At 44.9% G+C, this 22,123-nt stretch overlaps 1 protein-coding gene across 2 annotated transcripts in view; it reads left to right on the top strand.

The window, feature by feature from the left end:
• The first annotated feature begins 14,782 nt into the window (after positions 1–14,782).
• LOC144672578 (beta-1,4 N-acetylgalactosaminyltransferase 1-like) overlaps positions 14,783–22,123 on the top strand; it is an 86,096-nt gene continuing 78,755 nt past the window's right edge. For both annotated transcript variants that reach the window (XM_078534380.1, XM_078534379.1), the window contains exon 1: positions 14,783–14,924. In XM_078534380.1, coding sequence (XP_078390506.1) covers positions 14,914–14,924 — 11 coding nt within the window. In that variant the 5' untranslated portion in view covers positions 14,783–14,913. The remainder of the gene's footprint in view (positions 14,925–22,123) is intronic.

Raw genomic sequence — 22,123 nt, 5'->3', positions numbered from 1 at the left:
CTTGAAGAAGAAGTAGGGTTTTCCAATGGCACTTTTAACATACAGGTTGTAGTAATTATGGTTTTGTTTAGTGTGTAATGTACCTTTAAGAATAATACTTGTTAAAGAGAGATCACATGATCTGTAGTAACCAATAGGAGAGTAGCACAGGCTCCTTCTAGCAGACAGCGTAGAGACAGAGTTGGAGTTGGAAGCACACGTGTAGTTGCTGCTGAGTATATTGTAAATAAACTTAATGTTTCCACCCAGGAAGTGTCTGCAGATCAACTCCATCAACAGTAGCGACTTGGCCACCCTTACAACACAGGTCTACTCCGCTGCAATGTGGATTTGCACCGTCTGAACTGCTGATGCGCAGAAAGCTTTGCACTCAGCTTTCCTTGATGCCCAAGAAATTAATCGCAGGGTTAGCAATCCGGAACTATCAGAAGTTTCAGGACCGTGAACAGTCCTACAGAAGACAACAAGCTTCCACTTACAATAGAAGGTGTCGTACCGCAAACATGCCCAGCCTGAACAAAGGAGACAAGGATAGATAAGAGACCACGGCAGAGAAGGCAACATCATCCAAAGGGATAGTGATCAACAACAGTCTTACTTGATACATACCCCAGAAGGCAAGTTAAGAAGGAACAGGAGAAATCTTATCCTCATTCCTCAAGGAGAAACTTCCATTATACATTTGGAAGAACCAGATGTTGAGAGTCAAACTGACAATGCACCAGATACTGCAACTCTTACCGAAGACCAGACAAGTCAAAACAAAGAGGTCCAAAGGGAGGCTACCGATCTTCCAGGCCTCACAAGAACACGATCAGGGGGAGTCATTAAACCTCCAGACCACTTAAACCTACAAAGTCAGAGACTTGGGGGGAGAAGAGATAATATGTAAATATAAATGTAAATATATATGGGCAAAGACTTGAGGGGAGACATAGTATTAGGGTGTTCAGGGATGAAAGAGTTAATATGTGGGACTGGAGAAACAGTACCACCCACATGATGATGTAAAAGAGAGTCACTTGACTAGGAGTCTAGAAGGAGAAGGCTCATTGCTTAGACTGAGTAATAATACCTGCAGTCTGGTATATCTGTAAATAGTTAAGTTCATACAAAAAATCAGTTATTGTTTAAAAATACCTATGTCTCCGTAACCGTTCGTTAACCAGTCAAAACCAATATACAACATAGGTCATTCAACTCCTCAACACTGTTCTCCCATTCAACCAAATCATGGCTGACCTGTATTTTAACTTCATCAACCCCCCCCTTCGTTCCATAACTCTTATTACACTTGCCTGACACAAACCTATAAATCTCAAGTTTAAATTTTTCAATTGACCCCCAGCCTCAATAGCATTTTCAGGGAGAGCTTCAGATTTCAATTGCCCTTTGTGTGAAGAAGCTCTTCCTGACATCACCCCGAATGGCCTGGCTCTAATTGCAAAGCTATGTCCCCTTGTGTTGGACTCCCCCACTGGGGAATATAGTATCTACCATATCAACTCCTACACCATCTGAGTTGGATCAGCAGAAGTAAACAAAAGGGAAGATTTCGTTTGTGCACCAGCTGTACTGACATCATTGGCCTGTTTATAAAGAACACACTTCCAATTCTGTTCTACAGAGGTTGCAGTGGAACTCCTTCCCCTAGAATGCTGACAGAAATCCCTGTTCTTGGTTATGGTCTACACAGGTCTAGACAGTGAGAAATGCAGTGATATTGAGGAGGAGACCTGCCCACAGATCACCACTCCAACTGACATCACTGAAATCATCTTGACAACACATTTGGAATGCCTGGAGTGCCACTGCCCTGTTGCAGGCCCAGTGAATATGGAGTAGACATCAGATCATGAATATTGATCACATCCTGATTCCTCACATAGTCCCATTTCTGGTTTGAATGGCCCACAGGAGGATGTCTGGCCACATCTACCGAGCAAAGTCCTCCTGGCTCGGTGAACGCTTTCATATTGCTTGCAAGTCGAAGTCAAAAATACACTTCTGGAAATCTCACACAGTGGAGCCTCTGTTATCATCGGTGTGGGTTTTAGCGTCAGTTGTCCTCGGTTAGGATCGATAGAGACTGCTGGAGGTAAAGCTGTTAGTAAATAATAATTTTTATGAAACATCCTAACTACATAGAGGACAAGGCCCAGCATGAGGCTTCACATAGAACTTGCTCTCAGCATAAACATACTCTGTGGTCATGTGATCTTACATCACTGATGATGTAGACTGTTTATTTATATATTTAACATTAACCCTGTACACCAAATCTCCCCCCTAGTCTCTGACTCTATTCAATATGTTATTTTTATTATACTACATCTCTCCTCAAAGTCTTTGCCTTCATCTCTGGTTCACAGAGATAACCATTGTTTCACCAAAATCTCCCCAAACTTGTTCTCAGCTCCCTCGGAGGATGTATAGGGTTCAAATTGTCCATGTTCTCTCTTGAACTCAGTAGACTAGTTTGTAAATCATCAGAGACAACCAGCTCACTGTTCCAGTTATCTTCCTGATCTCCTGGGTAGCTGTCTTCTTGTAGATACAAGTGTGCTTCTGTTTCTTCTCACTACTCGATTTTCAGTCTCCATGAGATAAGATCGTGGATGTAGTGTTTTTTACCAAACCCGGCCTTTGTGATTTTGGGCACAAATCCATACTGAATCCCCTGCCTGGAGTTCTGGTAAGTTATGCACTCTATTGCATTGATTATAGTTTTTCATTTGATTTGCATGATACTCATCCTCCTTCTCCCTTACTCTCTCTATTTCTGCTGCTTTGAGGCATGGCATAAGCATGTGCGGAAGAACAGGAAGTTGAGTCCACAGTCGTCTTCCCATTCGAAGTTTGGACAGAGCCAGACCATTTTGAAGTGGTGTGGAACAGTAGTTTAACAGTGCCAAATTGATATAATTTTTCTCCAACAAAGTCTTTACTGTCCTTACTCCTCGTTCAGCCTCCCTATTAGCTTGCGGGTACTTGGGCGAGGTTGGCGTGTGGACAAATCCATAGGCTTCTGCGAACTGCTTAAAACATTCGTTGGCAAACTGTAGGGCGTTGTCTGAAATGACTCTGCCTGGAATGCCGAGCATGGCAAAATTTCTTTTGGTAACATAATGACAGGTTCCAAGGTGGGACCATGTAGATACTGAACCTCAACCCTTCTAGAGTAATAGTCGACAACTATGAGGAACGTCTTCCCTTTGAGCTCAAAAGATCCATTCCAAGATGTTCCTACAGTCTGGATGGAAATGAGGATACCATCAATGGTTCTCTGTTCCTGGCAATGGATTGCACAGATGATGCAGTTTGAAATCATTTCTTCTAATGATTTTGTGATCCCTGGTTGCCAAGCAGAATTTTGCGCTCTAGCACAACACTTGTGTAATGCCCAGCTGTTCCTGGTATATTATCTGAAGGATCTCAAGTCTGAGGACTCTTGGTATGACCAATCTCTCATCATGAATGCATGACAATGTGTCCACTGTAGTTTGTCATTTTCCTTGGTCATATTCGGTTGTGGCATCGAATCTCATCGATCTCAAATGAAATCTCTGGACTCTTGGCGGCATCTTTGCTAATTCTTTAGTAGTTAATAACATAACCAATGGCTTGTGGTCGGTCTCAATGGCAAACTTTAGGCCTAAGACGTAGTCGGAAAAATTCTCACAGGCCCATGTAGCTGCTAATGCTTCTTTTTCAATTATGGCGTATCTTTGCTCCGTTTCAGTCAGTGATCGAGATGAGTAGTACCCTGGTCTCCGTTTACCGTCTCTCTGAATTTGAAAGAGTACTGCTCCTCGCCCAATCTATGGTGCATCTGTAGCAACTATCATAGGCAGTTTTGGATCAAAGTGAGCTAATATGCCAAGTGAAATGAGCATCCCTTTTATCCTTTTGAACAAAACTTGTTGATTTTGTTCCCAACACTATGCTTAGTCTTGCCTAAGCAATTGTCGCAGCATGGGCCAGATTAGGTAAGATCTTCCCTACTTGATTGACCATTCACATCAATCGTTGAAGCTCCGTGATATTGCAAGGTGAAGGATCAGCCTCGATGTGTAAATGATGTGTACCAGAAATTGAATGGTTGCTTGTGAGAACTCACATTTACTATTAAAAGTTAGTCCTGCTTCTTGCAAGCATTGCAACACTGCTCCCACTTCGGCATCATGCTCCGATGTAGTGGATCCATGGATCAGGATGTCATCCATGTGATAGATGACCCCTTCTAATCCTTAAACAGCCCCTTAAAGTACCCTGCTGGCTGTATATTCCAGAGGAATTCTATTAGCCCATGTCTGCTGCAGTCATTGTTTTAGAGCACGTAATTGCATTTTCATGTCTCGTCTCAGAAACATTAAAACATTTCCGGATAGCGCAAAGCCAACAGGGGAGGGGTCTTTCACACTCCCCAGGGGGTTGAGTGTCTCTTTTTCCCATCCCACTTGGTGGAATGCAAGCTGTATATTGCAGCTGTCTGGGCAGTCTCCATTGTCTTTAGAGGGTTTTAGTCTTTTTTTAAATCCAGCTGGAAAATGAAAAATTAGAAATTGTACCTTTTTAAAAAAGCACGTCCTCATAATAACAACACCAGGGGAGTTTCTCACAATTGTCAACTCATTTTAGGCTCTAATAAAACCCAAGCCTGATGTCACCAAATCATGACTTCACTTCATTTTTTTTTCTTCCTTTGCCAGTTACCTTCTCTCTTCCTAAAGGCACAGGACTGTTGGGTATTATTCCAAGGGCGCCTGCCAAAAGGCCATTATTGAGGTGCTAGGAATAGAAAATGGGCATTGTTGTTCATGCAGCTCATGTGTGTTTTCTGATGTACTGTGCTGGTTGGGCACAAGGCTTCTCCTGCTCCTTGGCACACGCCTCACTGGAGTGGTAATTTGGGAGTGGGGGCCATCCTTGTTGTCTCAAATTCCAATAACATGCATTTTGGGTGCGAAGGTGGGATAGTGTGCGCTTTTAAAAGTTGGAGCAAAATACAATCCTGCAACGCCCAGAAGCAGCTTTGAAACGCCCCAAGTTGACCACTTGAAGTGACGAGTCCTGGTTCTTGGCTCATTTCCATCTCTTGACTCTGGACAATTGCTTATTCCTTTAGATTGGATCCAGAGTTGTGCCCTTTGGCTTGGTTTCAGCTTTACTGCTGCGCCAGCCCACCATTTCAAGCGCATTGCCCAACACGGGCTGCCCTTTCCACCCGCCGACCGTGAACTGTCCCCTGTCTCACCTCAGCACAAATGGCAACGGGAAATGGCGATTTTCAAACTTGGCCATTTTAAGATGCAGTCTCAGCATACCTCTGCTCATGACCAAAGAGAGAGACAGACTTACATTTTCATAGTGCCTTTCATGATGTCCCAAACTGCCTCACAGCCAATGGAGTACTGTTTGAAGTGTGGGCATGTTATGATATAGGAAACGTGGCAGCCAATTTGTGCACAGCAAGTTCCCACAAACAGCTATCTGTTTTTAGTGATAAATATTGACCACAGGATGCTGGGGTACAACTCGCCTGCTCTTCAAATTTGCACCGCGGGATTTTTTATGTCAACCCCTGAGAGGGCAGACAGAGCCTTGGTTTAATGGCCCGGAGCTCGTGGTCAGTGGTAAAGAAGAGGCGTATGCCACTGACTGCGTTTAAAACTACATTTTCATAGGCTGCAGCGGGAACTTGTTCTCCCAGCTGCGGGGTGGATCCGTCAGTGAGGTGAGTGGAGAGGCCTAGCGGCGAGGGCCCAAATCCAGTGAAGCCATGCCCCCTTTGACATCATGAGCTGAAGACACGTGCCTTGAGGTCAGTTCAATGATAGATAAGGGTTTTTGAGTGTTTAAAATATTTTCTTTATCCTACTTTTAATTCTAGCTTATCTCAAGGGCCTATCTGCACCTAAAATATCTCTTTTTATGTTGTATTTTTTGTGTATGCGTGTATTATCCCCACGTTCAACCTTTGACTTGACAGACTTTTATACCCTGTTTTCTTTTCAATTTTGTTATTCATTCAGTTTTCTGTTCTCTCTCTCCATCTGCCTCCGTTTTGCTGTCTCTATCTCTCTCTCCAACACCCTTCTTCTGTCTCTCTCCCCCTCGCTGTCTTTCTCTATTTTTCCTGTGCCTTCTGTTTATTTGTCTGTTCTTCCCTCAGTCTCTCTCTGTCCCTTTCTCTCTCTCTCTTCCTCGCTCTCTGTTTGTCTTGCTTTCTCTTTCAGTATACTGCATCCTAGTGCTTCTAGATTGCCTTGGTGGCCTGTAAGAGCCAAAGAAGTGGGTCATCCTTCTTTGAGATCTTCACTGGCAACAATATGGTATCACATGTACTGACAGACACTGCTCTGTTAATAACTGTTTAGGCATTTTGGAACTGCAGTCTTGCCAGTAGAGAAAGACCACTCCCTAGTTTGTGATAACCATCATTTATTATTTTTCTGTGTTTAACTTACATTACATTTTAACTCACTTAAATCAATTGGCCTGTTGAGGCAGAACTAAATCCTTCTTAAAAGGGAATATATCTGATTATAAACAAGATGGAAATTTAAAATTGACTGTGTATAATCAAGTTTCTCTGATGGGCTCTGATCCATGCGGGCCACAATGAGTCTGCCGCAAGAGTGTGTCAGGAAACTGCAGGCACAGCAATTCCGATTTTTTCATCCACGCCGTGGGAATTCTATCCTGTGGAATAAAGCTCCCCACACCAGCTCCCAACTCCACTGTTCCAGTCCAAAATCTACCATTTTCCATTTTAGCCATTCTTGAGGCCTCTCTGCTCGAGGTTGGCATTTAAGGAAGGAAAGAGTTTGCATTGTGACCGTACCTCTCAGGACATCGCAAAGCGTTTTCACAGCCAATGAAGTCATTTCAGAGTTTAGCCACTGTTGCTTTGGAGGCAGAGTTGAATTAGTTTGCGGCGGAGACTCAAGTTCACTGTAAAACGAATTTGTTTCACATCAGACCCTGCATGGCAACCGGCACAAAAAAAGGTTTTTCAAATAATCACTCTGGGATGGATTCAAATGTGAAATCGTCAAAGGACCGCACTGCCCCACTAAGTCCTTGCCTTTTGTGGAGAATGGATTGCAGAGGCTAAGTGTAGAGCAGCGTCATGCTGTCTTTCCCAGAATGCACTACATCATGGATGCAAAAGAAAATGGCAACGTCCCATCCCGGTCCATTCCATGTTCCAATATTACAAGCCAGCTTGACCTCATCTGCCACACACGCGCATTTCATCTCCTGAGGCAGAAATCTACCCCAGAAAAAAATGAGCATTCTGCACAAAGTAGAAAGGCCGACAAAGAACCTATTGACCTCGCTGCGCTTGCTGTCCTGTAAGTTAATAATTCAAACCCTGCATCCCTTTTGTAGCTGTGTGTGCTGTGCAGCTCCTCTGACCTAATCTGGTGCCCTTTCTGGGTGTTATGCCTGTGGGGGAATGAAATGAGATGGTTGGCTAATGGGTGTCATTCAATACTTCTTGGGGTGCAGGAGGTCTGTTATCTCCTGTCTGCTGGGTCATAAGCTGCCCCTGCTGCTGTTGTTTCTGCCTCTCATCTGGTGTTGACCACCTTCCCTTGCCTTCTTTCTGCCTCTGCATGGGTCATTTGAGTGGGGCAGCAGGGTGGCACTGTTGTTCACTCACTGTGAAAGGCAGCCCTCTCCTTTTACAAAGCTTAAATGGTGTAAGGGTAGGAATAGACTGGGTGTAAGATGGCTCTTCATTCCCCAGACAGTAGCGAGCGTCTGGAATACATTGCCAGCTGCTGAATCTCTACATTACCTTCAAGACGGAACTGGGTTCTTCAAGAGGGTTCTTGACTGGGGCAGAGATTGCATCTTATCGAAGGTCAGTGTTTTTACAGATAACACTTGGTCTGTGTGATCTCCTGGACTGGATTCAATAGCCTAAGGAGGTCAGGGAAGAATTTTCCGACTTCTTTTTTCTCTTAGTGACCCAATTCTTTTTCTCTCCTTTTCTCTTCCTCTCCCAGAAGGTTATGTGGCTGTAAAGGTGGGGAGGGAGCGGCACGGTGGAGGAGGAGGGTAAGAGTGCCTAGTCCTGATGCTGCAGCCAGCACTGTGGGACATTCCCTATGTGAGCAGGACCCAAGGTTCTTGATGTTCCACGGCAAGAAAAACAAAAGTTAATGCTTCAGGTCATCAATGGCCTTTCTTCAGAATATCTGATGAATGATTATCGACCTGAAAGTTGAACTCTGCCTCTCTCTCCATGGATATGGCCTGACCTGCTGCATTTTCTATTTTTATTTCAGAGTTCCAGCATCTGCAGTATTTTGCTTCCACCTTGACATCCCATGTGATACCGCCTGTCCTGCTGATTCTCCAACACGGTGAATCCAGGCAGGCAAAGCTTGTGGACATTGGAGGCCATTGTGGTTGCCAACCCTTCACAATTGGCCTGGAGTCTCCAGGAACTGAAGAACAATCATCTGGACGTTAAAAAAAGGATAGTACTTTTTGTCAATTTATTTGAATATTACCGGATGGAAAAGTATTGAAAATGGAGGGGGGAAAAGGCTGTTTGACTTATAGCCAAGCATTGCCCAATTAACTGGTGAGGTGGCGGCATAGTGATATTATCACTGGATAAGCATTCCAGGGACCCAGGGTAATGCTCTGGGGACCTGCCCACCACAGCAGGTGGTGAAATTTGAATTCAATAAAAATCTGGAATTAAAAAGTCTGATGATAACCATGAAACCATTGCTGGTTGTTGTAAAAACCCATCTAGCTCATGAATGCCCTTTAGGGAATGAAATCTGCTGCCTGGACTGCATGTCCAGGACCACAACAATATGGTTGGCTCTTAAATGCCCTCTGAACAAGGGCAATTGGGAATGGGCAATAAATGCTGTCCTCACATCCCATGAATAAAATAAAAAATGGGTCACGAGTGTAGGAAGGCAGTAAATCACAAGAATGGATGTGTCGGCTGAATAATGGCTGGAGGGAGGATGATCGAACCTCCAGGAGTACATTTAATCACAGTTGACAACCTTGGAGGCAACAGCATCTACAGCACCAGTTAGAACACTCCCAAAGGAAGCCGCAACAGTGCTTAGGACCACTGATAATTGGAAGTTCTGCTGAAAATGGCTGTAACACTTTTGGGCACAACCAAATAGACTAAGTTAACAAATCAAGGGACCAATTAAAAGGCAAGAAAAATGGTTGTAGAGGCACCACGCACCCAAGGGTAGACAGCAGTTTTAACAAGTGCGAGGCACTACTGTCCCTCTTCCCCGACAGCCAACAGACTTTGCGGACTGCTTGGCTCTCGAAAGACTCCACGAGTCACCAGGGCTCAGAAAGCAGAATTGCTCTGTGCATGGTGCCAGAAATGGCATCAGTCTCAGAACTGGGCCTCTGAGGTTTATCCCGAGTTGACAGTCCATCCACGATTGCTTTGCTTCTCTGTCACCTCGACTCGGCAGCCTGTGAGCTGCCACTGGAAGGCAAGACTGGCGCCTGGAGCTCACCTCACCGCCAATGCTTTTCAGTGAGGCAGAGCCCAATTTCCCTTGAGCCTCTCACACACAGGCCATCAAAAAATCCCGCTCTCTCTATCTTTACAGCATCTGCCGCTGCTAAACTTCTGTTGGCGTCACATCGACAGAAAGTGTCTGCACGTGTATGGGGATTGGAGAAAGCTTAGGACTGAGCTTAACTGTGACCGTCCTATGCCGGGTTCGTAGCTCAGAGCAGACATATTCCTGGAGGTTTCATCGCATGACCTCCCACCTCCGATTGGTAAGCCTTCCCTCCCCACCCACCTCCAATACTTGTACAACAACAAATGGAAGTGTTTGAAAAAAAATTGAAAAATCACATGCTTGTTTTTAAACACCCCTATGATTTTGTGTGCATCAGTGTCCATGAGATTAAGCTCGAATTCCTGGAAACTCCAATCCTTGGGGAAGGGGGTTAGCAACTCTATCCTCATTAATAACCTAGTACCGTCTAGGTTTATATGACCAATGACAGCTTGAAAAGACTTTCAACCGCAAATGGAGCTCTACAAATAGAGGAAGTGTACTTATTACCCACAACTTCCTCGCTACAGGAGTAATTATGGAAATGTATCAAACTGGAGCTAGAATGGTATAGCGCAGAAAGAGGCCATTCAGCCCACTGTTTGTGCTGCCTCTTTGTAAGAGCTATCCAATTAATCCCATTCCCCTGCGTTTACCCCATAGCCCTACACATTTTCCCTTTCAAGTAGGTAAATTACTCTTTAGCAGAGCCGGCATAGACACAGCAAGCTGAATGTCCTCTTTATGTGCTGTAACCATTCTGTGATTTATCCAATCCATTTAAAAATCACCATTGAATTGGCTTGTACCATCCTTTCAGGCAGCACTTTCCAGATCATTGCAACTCTCAAAAATTCTCCTCATCTTTTTCTGGTTCCCTTGCTAACTTTTTTTTGGAAAAATATATTTTATTCATAAAATATCTGAAAGAACATTACAAAACATTTCTAAATGGCCATCACAAAAAAGTGCAATCAGATCCGACTTTTACACATGGATCATGAGGTGCTTCAATACAATCAACGAACATTATAGACATCTCAATATTGTCATTACAGACAGTCAGACAGTGCAGTGGGATTCAAGTTATCTACATAGATCATGCTGCACTCTGAGGTGCTTCAATACAATTATGATACATTTAGTATTTGCGACATAAATTCCTTGTGAGTCATACAGCCCGAGGGGTCTATACAATTCCCAGCCCCTCGGTGCACTATGGCAGAAAGGTCTTAGATAGTGACCTTTCCCCATTGCGCCTTTGCGGCGGCTGCCCCAAGCTTTAGTGCATCCCTCAGCACGTAGTCCTGGACCTTGGAATGTGCCAGTCTGCACCACTAGGTCGGGGACAACTCTTTGCACTGGAAGACCAACAAGTTTCGGGCAGATTAAAGAGCGTCTTTCACCGAGTTGATGATCCTCCAGCTGCAGTTGATGTTTGTCTCGATGTGTGTCCCTGGGAACAGCCCGTACAGCACAGAGTCCTGTGTCACAGAACTGCTCGGGATGAACCTCGACAGCAACCACTGCATCTCTCTCCAGACCTTCTTTGCAAAGGCACATTCCACAAGGAGGTGAACAACGGTCTCTTCCCCACCACAGCCACCTCAAGGGCAACGTGCAGAGGGGGTGAGACTCTTGGTGTGTAGGAAGGATCTGACGGGGAGGGCCTTTCTCACCACCAGCCAAGCTACGTCTTGATGCTTGTTGGAAAGTTCTGGCCATGAGGCATTCTGCCAAATGACTGACAGTCTGCTCGGGGAACCATCCCACAGGATCCACCCTCTCCTTTTCCCTCAGGGCCTCTAGGACGTTACGTGCTGACCACTGCCTGATGGACTTGTGGTCAAAGGTGTTTTTCTGTATAAATTTTTCCACGAGGGACAGGTGGTACGGCACGGTCCAACTACTTGGAGCGTTCCGCGGCAGCGTGGCCAGACCCATCCTTCGCAACACCGGGGACAGGTAGAACCTCAGCACGTAGTGACACTTGGTGTTTGCGTACTGAGGGTCTACGCACCGCTTGATGCAGCCACACACAAAGGTGGCCATCAGGATGAGGGCAATGTTGGGCACGTTTCTTCCCCCTTTATCTAGAGGCTTGTACATCGCGTCCCTGCAAACACGATCCATTTTCGATCTCCAGATAAAGTGAAAGATGGCTCAGGTGATCGCCATCGCGCAGGAGTCTGGAATAGGCCAGACCTGTGCCACATACAGCAATAGCGAGAGTGCCTCACACCTGATGACCAGGTTCTTACCCGCAATGGAGAGGGAGCGTCGTTCCCACATGCCCAGTTTCCTTTTCACCATAGACACTCGCTCCTTCCAGTTTCTAACGCATGCCCTGGTCCCTCCGAACCATATCCCCAGCACCTTCAGGCCGTCAGCCCTGACGGTGAAGGGGACAAAGGATCAGTCAGACCAGTTCCCAAAGAACATGGCCTCGCTCTTCCCACGATTTACCTTGGCTCCCGAGGCCAGTTCAAACTGGTCGCAGATGTGGATCAGTCTGCGCACTGACAGCGGATCCGAGCAGAAGACGGTGACATCGTCCATGTACAGGGAGGCTTTGACCTGAGTGCCTCCACTGCCTGGGATCGTCACTCCTCATGCCCGGATCCTCCCTGATGGACTCAATAAAGAGTTTCATGCAAAAAAAAAACAGGACAGGGGAGAGAGGGCAGTCCTGCCTGACTCCAGATTTAATAGGAAAGCTATCTGATTCCCACCCATTGATTGAGACTGCGCTACTGATGTTAGTATAGAGCAATTGGATCCTGTTGCGAATTCACTCCCCAAACTCCATTTTGGAGAGCACATCCACCATGTAGGTGTGCGATATTCTGTCAAAGGCCTTCTCCTGATCCAAGCTGATGAGGCAGGTATCCACACCCCTGTCCTGTACATAGGCAATCATATCCCTGAGTAGCGCGAGGCTGTCAGAGATCTTCCTGCCCGGCACAGTGCAGGTCTGGTCAGGGTGGATCACCAATTCCAGAGCGGACTTGACCCGATTGGCGATGACCTTGGACAGAATCTTATAGTCCGCATTCAACAGTGAAATGGGTCGCCAATTTCTAATTTCCTCCCTTTCCGCTTGTAGACAAGGGTGATAATGCCTTTCCTCATTGATTCTGACACGTTGCCGGCCAGAAGCATACTCTCATACACTTCTAGCAGGTCTGGGCCCATCCAGTCTCACAGAGCCGAATACAACTCAGCCGGTAAACCGTTGCTTCTGGGAGTCTTACTCTTCTTGTAGGACTCCAGGGCCTTAGTCAGTTCATCAGGAGTTAGCAGTTTGTCCAGGCTCTCCCATGTACTGTCGTTTAAGACCTCCGTGATAGAGGACAGGAAGGACTGGGAGGCCGTGCTGTCTGTGGGCTTCACGTCATACAATCCGGCATAAAAGGATTTGCTGATCCTCAAAATGTCGGACTGCGATGACTTTACTGAGCTGTCTTCTTCCTTCAGGCTGCTGATCACAGAGCTCTCTCTGTGTACCTTTTGGAAGAATAAACGTGAGCACATCTCATCCTGATCCACGGAGCGGACTCTGGAATGGAAGATGATCTTGGAGGCCTCCGAGGCAAAGAGCGAGGCTTGCTTGCTCTTCACCTCTTGGAGTTCCTCCTTGACGTCGACCCCCATCGACTGCAGCCGGAGCAGATCCTGCATGTTTTTCTGGAGTCTGGACTTTTCCCTCTGTTCCTTTCTAGCTTTCTGAGTATCTTTGAGGATGAGAAACCCCTTGATGTTCTCCTTGATCGCTTCCCACCAGTGTGTCAGGGACTCAAAGAGGGGTTTCACGGTTCTCCAACCTTTGTAATCTCTCTTGAGTTCCTCAATGTTCTCTGGGGTCAGCAGTTGCACGTTCAGCTTCCATGTCCCCCTCTGGTCTTCCTCTAAGTGACAGTTGGCCAGTAGGAGGCAGTGGTCAGAGAAGAACACCAGCTTGACGTCGGTGGATCTGACTGCGAACGCACGGGATACAAACAGGAAGTCTATCCTGGAACGGATGGACCCGTCTGGCCACGACCAGGTGTATCTACGCTGCGCTCCGTCTGCAGGGTTGCTGAAGACCATGTGCAGCTTAGCATCCTTTACTCTTTCCTTCAGGAGTCTGGACGTGGCGTCCATTCTGCTGTCGGCCCTCCACTCCCCTGGTTGATCGTCTGCTGGTTCCTCCTCCATTGATCCAGTCTGCTGAGGAGCGGGAGGTTCAGGGGGCAGTGCTGTTGTTTGGCCGTCTGCTGTCTCAATGTTTTCCTTTGTCTTGTCTCTCCCTGTGTCCTCCTTTGTCCCATTGTGCTCGCTGGGGGTCTTGGTGGGTGGAGGATGCCCCCACTCCCCTGCGGTCCCCTCCCCTCCCCTGACCCTCTCCCCTGCCTTGCCACACCAGTTGCAGCACCTCATCTGTTTGCAGTCCTTTGTCTGGTGCCCTTCCTTGCTTGCAATCCTTGCAGAGGGTGCAGAGGGCGGCTCTGCAGTTGGCCGCCACATGACCAGATTTTCGCAGGAGCGACAAATTTTGGGCTGCCCGGCTTAGACAAGGTAGCCGCGGCTTCCCCCGATTGCGAAGCTGGAGGGAGCGTGGAGGATGGCTCCCTTCCCATCCATCGAGCGTGACCTCGACCTGGTGTTTGCTGGTCCAAATCCCAAAGGCGCCTTTAACCTCGGTGCAGCTCCCAACCTTGTCGAGGTACCTGGCGAGGAAGGGGAAGCACATCGGTGACAGGGACGTGGGGGGTTGTAGAGATGCACAGTCACCACACGGTCCCATTGCAACAACAGAGCAAAGAGCGACTCCACTGTCAGGATCCTCATCTGTGGCTGGCCTCTCTTTTGGTTCCCTTGCTAACAGCCTTTAGTCTGTGACCTCTGGCGACTGGAAGCAGTTTCTTCCAATGGGCTCTATCAAAACCCTTTCGTGATGTGGGGAGCAGATTGACCTGATAGCTGAATTGCAATTAGAATGAAAAAAAGACATGAATATTGACAAAAAAAAATCACTGTGCTATTCTAGGATAATTAGTGCTTATTAAAGTTACTTACTAATTAATAAGACTTAAGGAATTAACTGGGTTTTGGTTCTCTGTATTATTGGGCGATGTGATTGCATTGCTCCCTCTCTCTCTCTCTCCTCCTCTCCCCTCCCCTTTCTCTGCTATTCTGCAACCATCCCACTGGAGGGAGTGAATTGTAGCTCTCGGCAGCAGCCGCACGATCACTGACCGGGAAAGATTTGGGAAGCTGTGGAGAAATCAGAATGTGGAATGCATCCGTCCATTTAATGAGAGAGAAGGGGGGAAAGACATGCATTTAAATGCTTAACAGGTAGGACAAGTCCAGAGCGATTGCATTCGCCAGCTGTTTGTAAACAGCAGGTCTGTCACCTCCTCTGTTCCTTTTCATTTTTTAAATGCCATCCTTGAGACCAAAGAAGCCTTTTGAAATCCGCCCCCCCCCCCCCCCTCTTTTCCCGTTGTTAATTTTCTTGCAAAATGATTTGTACGGTGGGACAATAGAAATTTTTTTAAAATTCGACTGCATTTTTGTGTGTGGCTTTGCAACCATTATATCCTTGGGGGGTGGGGGGTAATCCCAGCATTGGACGTTTCATTCAGTGATACTGGGAGGGTACAAATCGGTCCACAGCCTTCACCCCAAATGCAGAATGTTCCTTATGTGATTGCTGATCTATTGTGAGATTGCAATGCCGGAGTGTGTGTGTGTATATATATATATATATATTTAAGCTTCAGTGGATCGGATCGCATTCCACAACGTTGTGCATTTATTGCTTATGCAGAAAGAGCGATGATCATTTTAAACCCTTGCACAGCTCAGATATGTCAATATTTAAATTAGTAATGAGTTTGATAGGGGGGTGAGGGGTGGATGCTGATAGACTGTGTGGTCTGCAATATCATCACGTGGTAACATGATGGCAGCATGTTGAGAATGGGAAGTTAAAGAGATGCTTGTGATTTTCATTAAGCTCTTTGCTGGAATGTAACATTGGTCAGAACTGCAAAGGCTGTAAACGGCGAAGTGCTTCCAGAGGGGGTGGGGGTGGGAAAAAAACTCTTTCCAACGTAACTTGCATTTATACAGCACCTTAAACGCGTCAACGTGCTTCACAGCAGTTATCACACAGAATTTGACACCAGATCACATAAGGTAGGTTTTTTTTTTAAAAAAAAAACTTGTATTTATATAGCGCCTTTCATGACCACCACAGCATCTTAAAAGGAGGAAAGTGAGGTAGATTGATTTAGGGAGGGAATTCCAAAAGGGCCTTGGTAGCTGAAAGCATGGTTACCAATGGTGGAGTAACTAAAATCAGGGATGCTGGAATTGGAGGAGTGCAGAGATTTTGGAGGGCTGGAGGAGTTTATGGACATAGGCAGGAGTAACGCCATGGATGGATTGGAAAACAAGGATGAGAATTTTAAAAGCAAGGCGTACTGGACTGGGGGCTAATGTAGGTCAGCGAACACAGGAGTGACAGGTGAATGGGACTTGGTGCGTATTAGGGTATGGACACGAGCTAGAAATTATTAGGAATCTTCTACTTTGTGTTTTTTTCTCTGGATATTTTTCTTTTCAGTGCTTGTTGCTGAGCAGACAGCACGAGGGGGCAACATCTGCTGTTGGAGTAATAACCCTGCCAGTTTATTTCCCTCAGGTGCCCATCTAATTTCCTTTTGAAATCATTCATTGTCTCTGCTTCCACCACCCTCATGAGTTCCAGGCCATTACTGCTCGCTGTGTAAAAAAAAAAATCTCCCTTACCTCTCTTGCCCAGAACCTTAAATCCATGTCCCCTAGTCCTTGTACCATCAGCTAATGGAAACAGCTTTTATTTATCTACCTCATCTAAACCTGTCATAACCTTGTACACCTCTATCAAATCTCCCCTCAATCTCCTTTACTCCAAGGAGAACAACCCCAGCTTCTCCAGCCTAACCTTGTAGCTAAAATCTCCCATCCCTGGAACCATTCTGGTCAATCTCCTCTGCACCCTCTCAAGGACCCTCACATCCTTCCTAAAGTGTGGTGACCGGAGGCTGAGACTTTGATACATTGTTGGAACAGATCAGAAGGAATTTTAACACAACACCTAACTACGTCATATCTGACCTCTTGTCGCTGACACTGAAATGGGAAAGTGTTCCACGCCCGCCCCCAATATTCGCACCCTCGCCTTATGAACACAGCATTCACTAAACGAGTCATTCAGGATGTTCAGTTAAGGCTTAGATTTTGATTATGTCATAGTGCCATTAAACTTGTATTTTCTGAACAGAGAGTCGTCTGCAAATGAGGAAGGGTTGGAAGAGAAATGCATTAGTTCAGTAATGCTTTTAGGAGGGACAGAATGGTTAAGAGAGGAGGAGTGGGGAAAGGAGGAGAGGCTTGCATTTAGGTAGCACCTTTTTTGACCTTGAGATGCCTCAAAGCATTTACAGCTAATGAAGTACTTTGGAAGTGTAGTCGCTGTTGTAATGTAGGAAACACAGCGACATGTTTGTGCTCAACAAGCTGCCACAAACAGCGATCTATTTTTGTGATGTTGATCCCTGTACTGGTTTTGACGAATCGTGTGGTTTGTCTGCATTGCAAATGAGAACTAAACCTGATGTTGGTTGAGGAAGGTATTGGCCAGGGACACCAGGGAGAACTCCCCCGCTATTCAAAATAATGCTTTGGGATCTTTTACATCCACTTCAGAAAGCAGAGAGACTCATCTGAACGATGGCACCTCCAACAGTGCAGTGTTTCCTTGGTACTGCATTGGAGTTGCATCCTAGGTTTTTGTACTCAAATGTCTGGAGTGGGATTTGAACCCAGAACCTTCTAAGGCGAGAATGCTGTCCACTGAGCCACGACTGACACTGGAACTTTGATGAAGGAGGGGGCATGCCTGGTGTCTGAGAGAACCATGTTCCTAAAAGGTTCAGAGTAAGGTTAGAAATGAAATACAAAAAAGAATTGTTCGATTAGTGGATTGTACCACAGACTTCCTAACTGAGGGGAAATATGTAAATTGATCAGGGAGGTGAGTAGGAATAACAAAATTGTTGTTAACGGAGATTTTTAATTACCTGCTTGTTGATTGGGACGGGGTGCTAGTAAATGGGGGAGCCGGAAGGGCAGGAATGGAATTCCAGCAATGTGTTGGGCTCTTTCCTCAAGCAGTATGTTCATATGCTTGCGAGGCAAGAGGTTTAGTTCTGGGTTATCAGTACTGTGTGTTAAATGTGGGTGAGCACCTTGAGAGTAACAGCTATAACGTTTAATATCCGAACAGAAAGGGAACAAGTTAATAAGAAAGCAAAGGGACCAGATTGGAATAGGGCGGGTGGATTTGACAAAGATGAGAAGTGAGTTGGCTAGGTTTGAAAGCAAAATTGGCACTTCGAGCTGTAAATCAACAGGGGGATTTGGTAAAAATGGGAGAACAACATTGTAGATAAGTTCGTTTTTGTGTCTGAAAAGGTGGTTATTTCATGCTTAAAATTCCATGGATGAATAAAGGGATTAGAAACAAACTAAACTTCAACAAGACGGCATATATAGGTGTAATCGTGTAACAAAAAGGTTAAAAATAAGGGAATGAGAAAATAAAGGAGTTAAGAAAGGCTCAAGGAAAATTCGGAGAGTGGATGAGGATAGAATCTCAAATGTTAAAAAGAACGGTGAAGCAATCTATAGATATTAGTCAGAGAATTGTTGAACGTGAAGTGGGATCCCTGAGGGGAGGGGAGAGTGAATTATCCAAGGATAAATGGGAATTAACAAGGAGACCGAACAAGTCCTTCACTTCAGCGTTCACAAAAAAGGTTATTGGGGACGAGGCAAAGCCTGAATTAGCTAAAAGTGAGATGAGAGACAATGTAATAAATAAAAGGAAAATATTTGAGAAGTTAGCATTGAATAGGTGCAGTGAGATCCGACAAATAGTTTGTATATAGTCGAAGCTGATTGCTTCCTTTAAAAAAGGAGCTGGATAAAACCCTTTGGATACTGGAAATCTGATTTCAGATAAAATCCTTGTTGGGAATTGTGTTGAAGGTTCTTGGGATAGAGAGGTTGAGATAATTTAGTCCAGGAGGTGCAATGGTTTCTGTGCTGCTAGAGGCTTCTACAGAAATTTTCTGGTCAAGGTTGAATAGTGGGAGATATGATGAATATAATTGCTGCAGTTTTTCTTCATTGCATTTGTGGGTCATATAGTATTTATATAAAATTCTCCAACAGGTGATAAATGGATTGGGCAGGTTCTACATTGGCAGTGGAAGGGGTGAGCTTCAGTAGAATTGCCTCTTCTCATTCTGTGCACCCTTTAGTGCTGTTCTTATTTGTACAGTACTGCATATTTTTTATCCGTGTATAAAATATATTTATACTACTCAGCTGGCCATAGGAAATATCCAAAAAATGTTGTTAGCCAATGGTCTCTAACTTGCATAATTTGGTTGTTGGAGGCAGTTTCAATTGTGGCTTTCAAAATGGAATTGGATAAGCATCTGAAGGGAATAAATATTGGAGGGCATTGTGGAAAGAGTGGAGGTGTGGGGTTAGCTGCATTGCTCTTGCAGAGAGCCAGCACAGGTGGATGGGCGGAATGGCCTCTTTTTGTGCTGTAACCATTCTCTGAGCCTATGATTCTAACCTGTTCAGTCAACTCCCCTAGGAGCAACCTTAGTAAACAGTGCAAGACTATATGTTGATCATTAGCCACAAGGCAAGTCACAATCTCAGCCCTATGATTGACTGGCAGTGAAACTATTTATAAAAAAAAAAGCATTGAAAATTCAGCAGTTGAAATGGTTAGGACCGCCTTATTAATGGTAGGCTGCAAAATTGTATTAATAACATTTCTGTGCATTATTGGGGAATGAAGAGTGTCAGAAGTGTTAGTGAACCAGAATTTTTGCGCTCCGTGTCAAATTATTTTAATTTTTTAAAATCCGTATGGCTGTCGAAGTTAACAGTTATATTTTTAAATGTTAAAATGTCAAGTTGTTGAGGCTGCACCTGATTAGAATTTCTAGCTCGATTCCTACTTCATGGGATTTTCAAGATGGTGAACAGAATCTTTTAGGGAGAGGTGAAAGCCACTTTACAAAAGGTCAAATTTTCTCATTTATCGTGTACCAAAATGCCCTCTGCATGTAATAACCTAGATTAAAATTGATAAAATAAACCTCTGTTATCACACATGGTATTAGCCTTGTTGGACAGATGGCTCACTCCTGCTTGAGTGGGGGATCTCAATAGGTGGACTCTCTTTTTATTTGCACCCTTCAGCTTGTAAATGTTTTGTGGCACAGCTTACTTTTAAGTGTGAGTTAATAATAGTGTGGCAAAGGCAAGGGGTCATCTGGAACCTCGGTGAATGACAGGACCAGCAGTCTCTCTCCTTAACCAATGAGAATTGAAGATTGTGAAAGAGGCAGAGGGATGACAGAGAAATTTCTTGCACTTCTAAGAACAATTTACTATGTACAGGAATGAGATTGAACTGTATAAATTGTGCCTTTCCTGTCCAGAGAGGTTGTTTGGCATTGCATGGACAATTATTGCTTTGTTAAAGAGTTACTTACGCTGTTAATTACCAGACTTGATTTTCTGCAGTGGGTTTAAAGGGCAGTCGATGTACAATTCCAGCAAAGTTCTTAAAAATAACAGAGAGACTAAGAGCAAGATGCCACTTGTGTGAGGCAGAAGACAGAGGGGTGTAAATTGGCCGACAAATTCTGGAGATTTGTGACTCACAACATCTCTCTTGTTCCCCTGAACTTGCTGGCTGATTGGCACATTAAGAATGGTTTGTATCAGTAACTCACTGTTATTCTTCCAGCAATATACACCCCAGTGTTTATAGATAGGACCTAAAGAACTGACTCATATCTGTGCCGTCTGTGCCTTAGTCAATCCACCTCCGTGCTGGGATATAGTTTGTATTCATGAACTTCCCAAAATCTCAGTCTGTGGTTTTATAAAACATGGTGTGCGGCGGAATCGAAAACACTCACCGTGGAATTGGGTTCATGAATTAGTTACGCACACTGTAACGAAGAAACCTTTCTCCATCGTGATGGGGTTGGTTGGTGCAGTGCTCTCGCAAACTCTTTTCTCACGTCTAGGTCCTGGGTTTGGATCTGCTGAGGATTGATGGCATGTAAGCTCGCTCTGTTTGCTGAGGGTTGGGGGCTCTTGGTGAAATGAGCTAAGGTGCATCATAAAGGATCAGCTTCACAGCAATGCTGCACCTGACCTGGGAGTGTTTGATACTGACAGTGGGAAAGTGTCCCATTCCCTCGGCTTGTTAAGCTCAGTTCACGATATTTTCCATGTGTTAAATGGGCGTCGCCACAGTGATGATGTAACCGAGAACAGATAGCAGTATAAAAGCAAAATACTGCGGATGCTGGAAATCTGAAATAAAAACAGAAAATGCTGGAAAAACTCAGCAGGTCTGGCAGCATCTGTGGGGAGAGGAAAAAAATAAAGTTAACGTTTTGAGTCCGTATGACCCCTCTTCAGAGCGACAGACCCTAATAGCATTATATGGGGAGAAAACTCGCAGTGATGTCAAAGATCCACTATCCAATCTGCACGTTAATATAGTGTATGATAATATAGTTCATGATTAAAAGAGACTTATAATCTGAATACTAATTACACTGCTGTAAATTGAAGGACTTTTAGGCTCAGACTGTTTGATTTTTCTTCTCTTTTTACTGTACTCTTTCCTGAAATGGAACAAACCTGCTTTGTGGCAGGTCTGGAATTTCCCTGATTTATTGAGAGGGGAAGAGGAGAAACCTACAGTTTTCCAGAGACAGGACAGCCCAGTGATGCACAGGTTGAAACATATAAAATTTTGAGAGGGCTTGACAGAGTAGATGCTAAGAGGCTGTTTCCCCTGGTTGGGAGGGTCTAAGACTAGGGGTAATTAGTCTCGGGATAAGAGACAGAGGTGTGGAGAAATTCGCTGCAAAATCTTTTGAATTCTCCAATGCAGAGGTCTCTGGATGCTCAGTCGATGAGTATATTTGAGAATGAGATTGTTTTGGTTGTTTTGGACATCAAGGGATGTGGGGATTGAGCAAGAAAATGGAATTGTGAAGGACGATCAGCCAGGCTCTTACTGAATGGTGGAAAGGAGGCTCACAAGTTCTTGCTTCAAGAGAAGTTTCCTCATTTTCCCATTATTTGGAGTCAAAACGAGAGTCTGCATAAGGATGAAAGCACCGGGCAATTCATCTGTCTAATTAATGAGCTCGAGTATACAGTAGAGGCTGTTATTAGTTTAAAAGAGTGGGTGACATGAGGTTCTTTTTTTTTAAAAAAGGATTGAAATCGAAGCACTAAACTCTCTTGTGATTTAAAGGGAAATGACAGCTTGCAAGAAATCCGTTCACATTATTTACGAGGAGACATGTCTAGCTCACTGACAAGCAAGGACATGCATGACAAAAAAGAGATGGAATAAAAGTGGGTGGCAAGTGGTTAGGATC

This window comes from Cetorhinus maximus, chromosome X (genome assembly GCF_964194155.1).
Source record: "Cetorhinus maximus chromosome X, sCetMax3.hap1.1, whole genome shotgun sequence".
In the NCBI taxonomy this organism is placed as follows: Eukaryota; Metazoa; Chordata; class Chondrichthyes; order Lamniformes; family Cetorhinidae; genus Cetorhinus; species Cetorhinus maximus.
The sequence above is the reverse complement of the archived record's forward strand: the minus strand, read 5'-3'. Positions and strand labels throughout refer to the sequence as shown.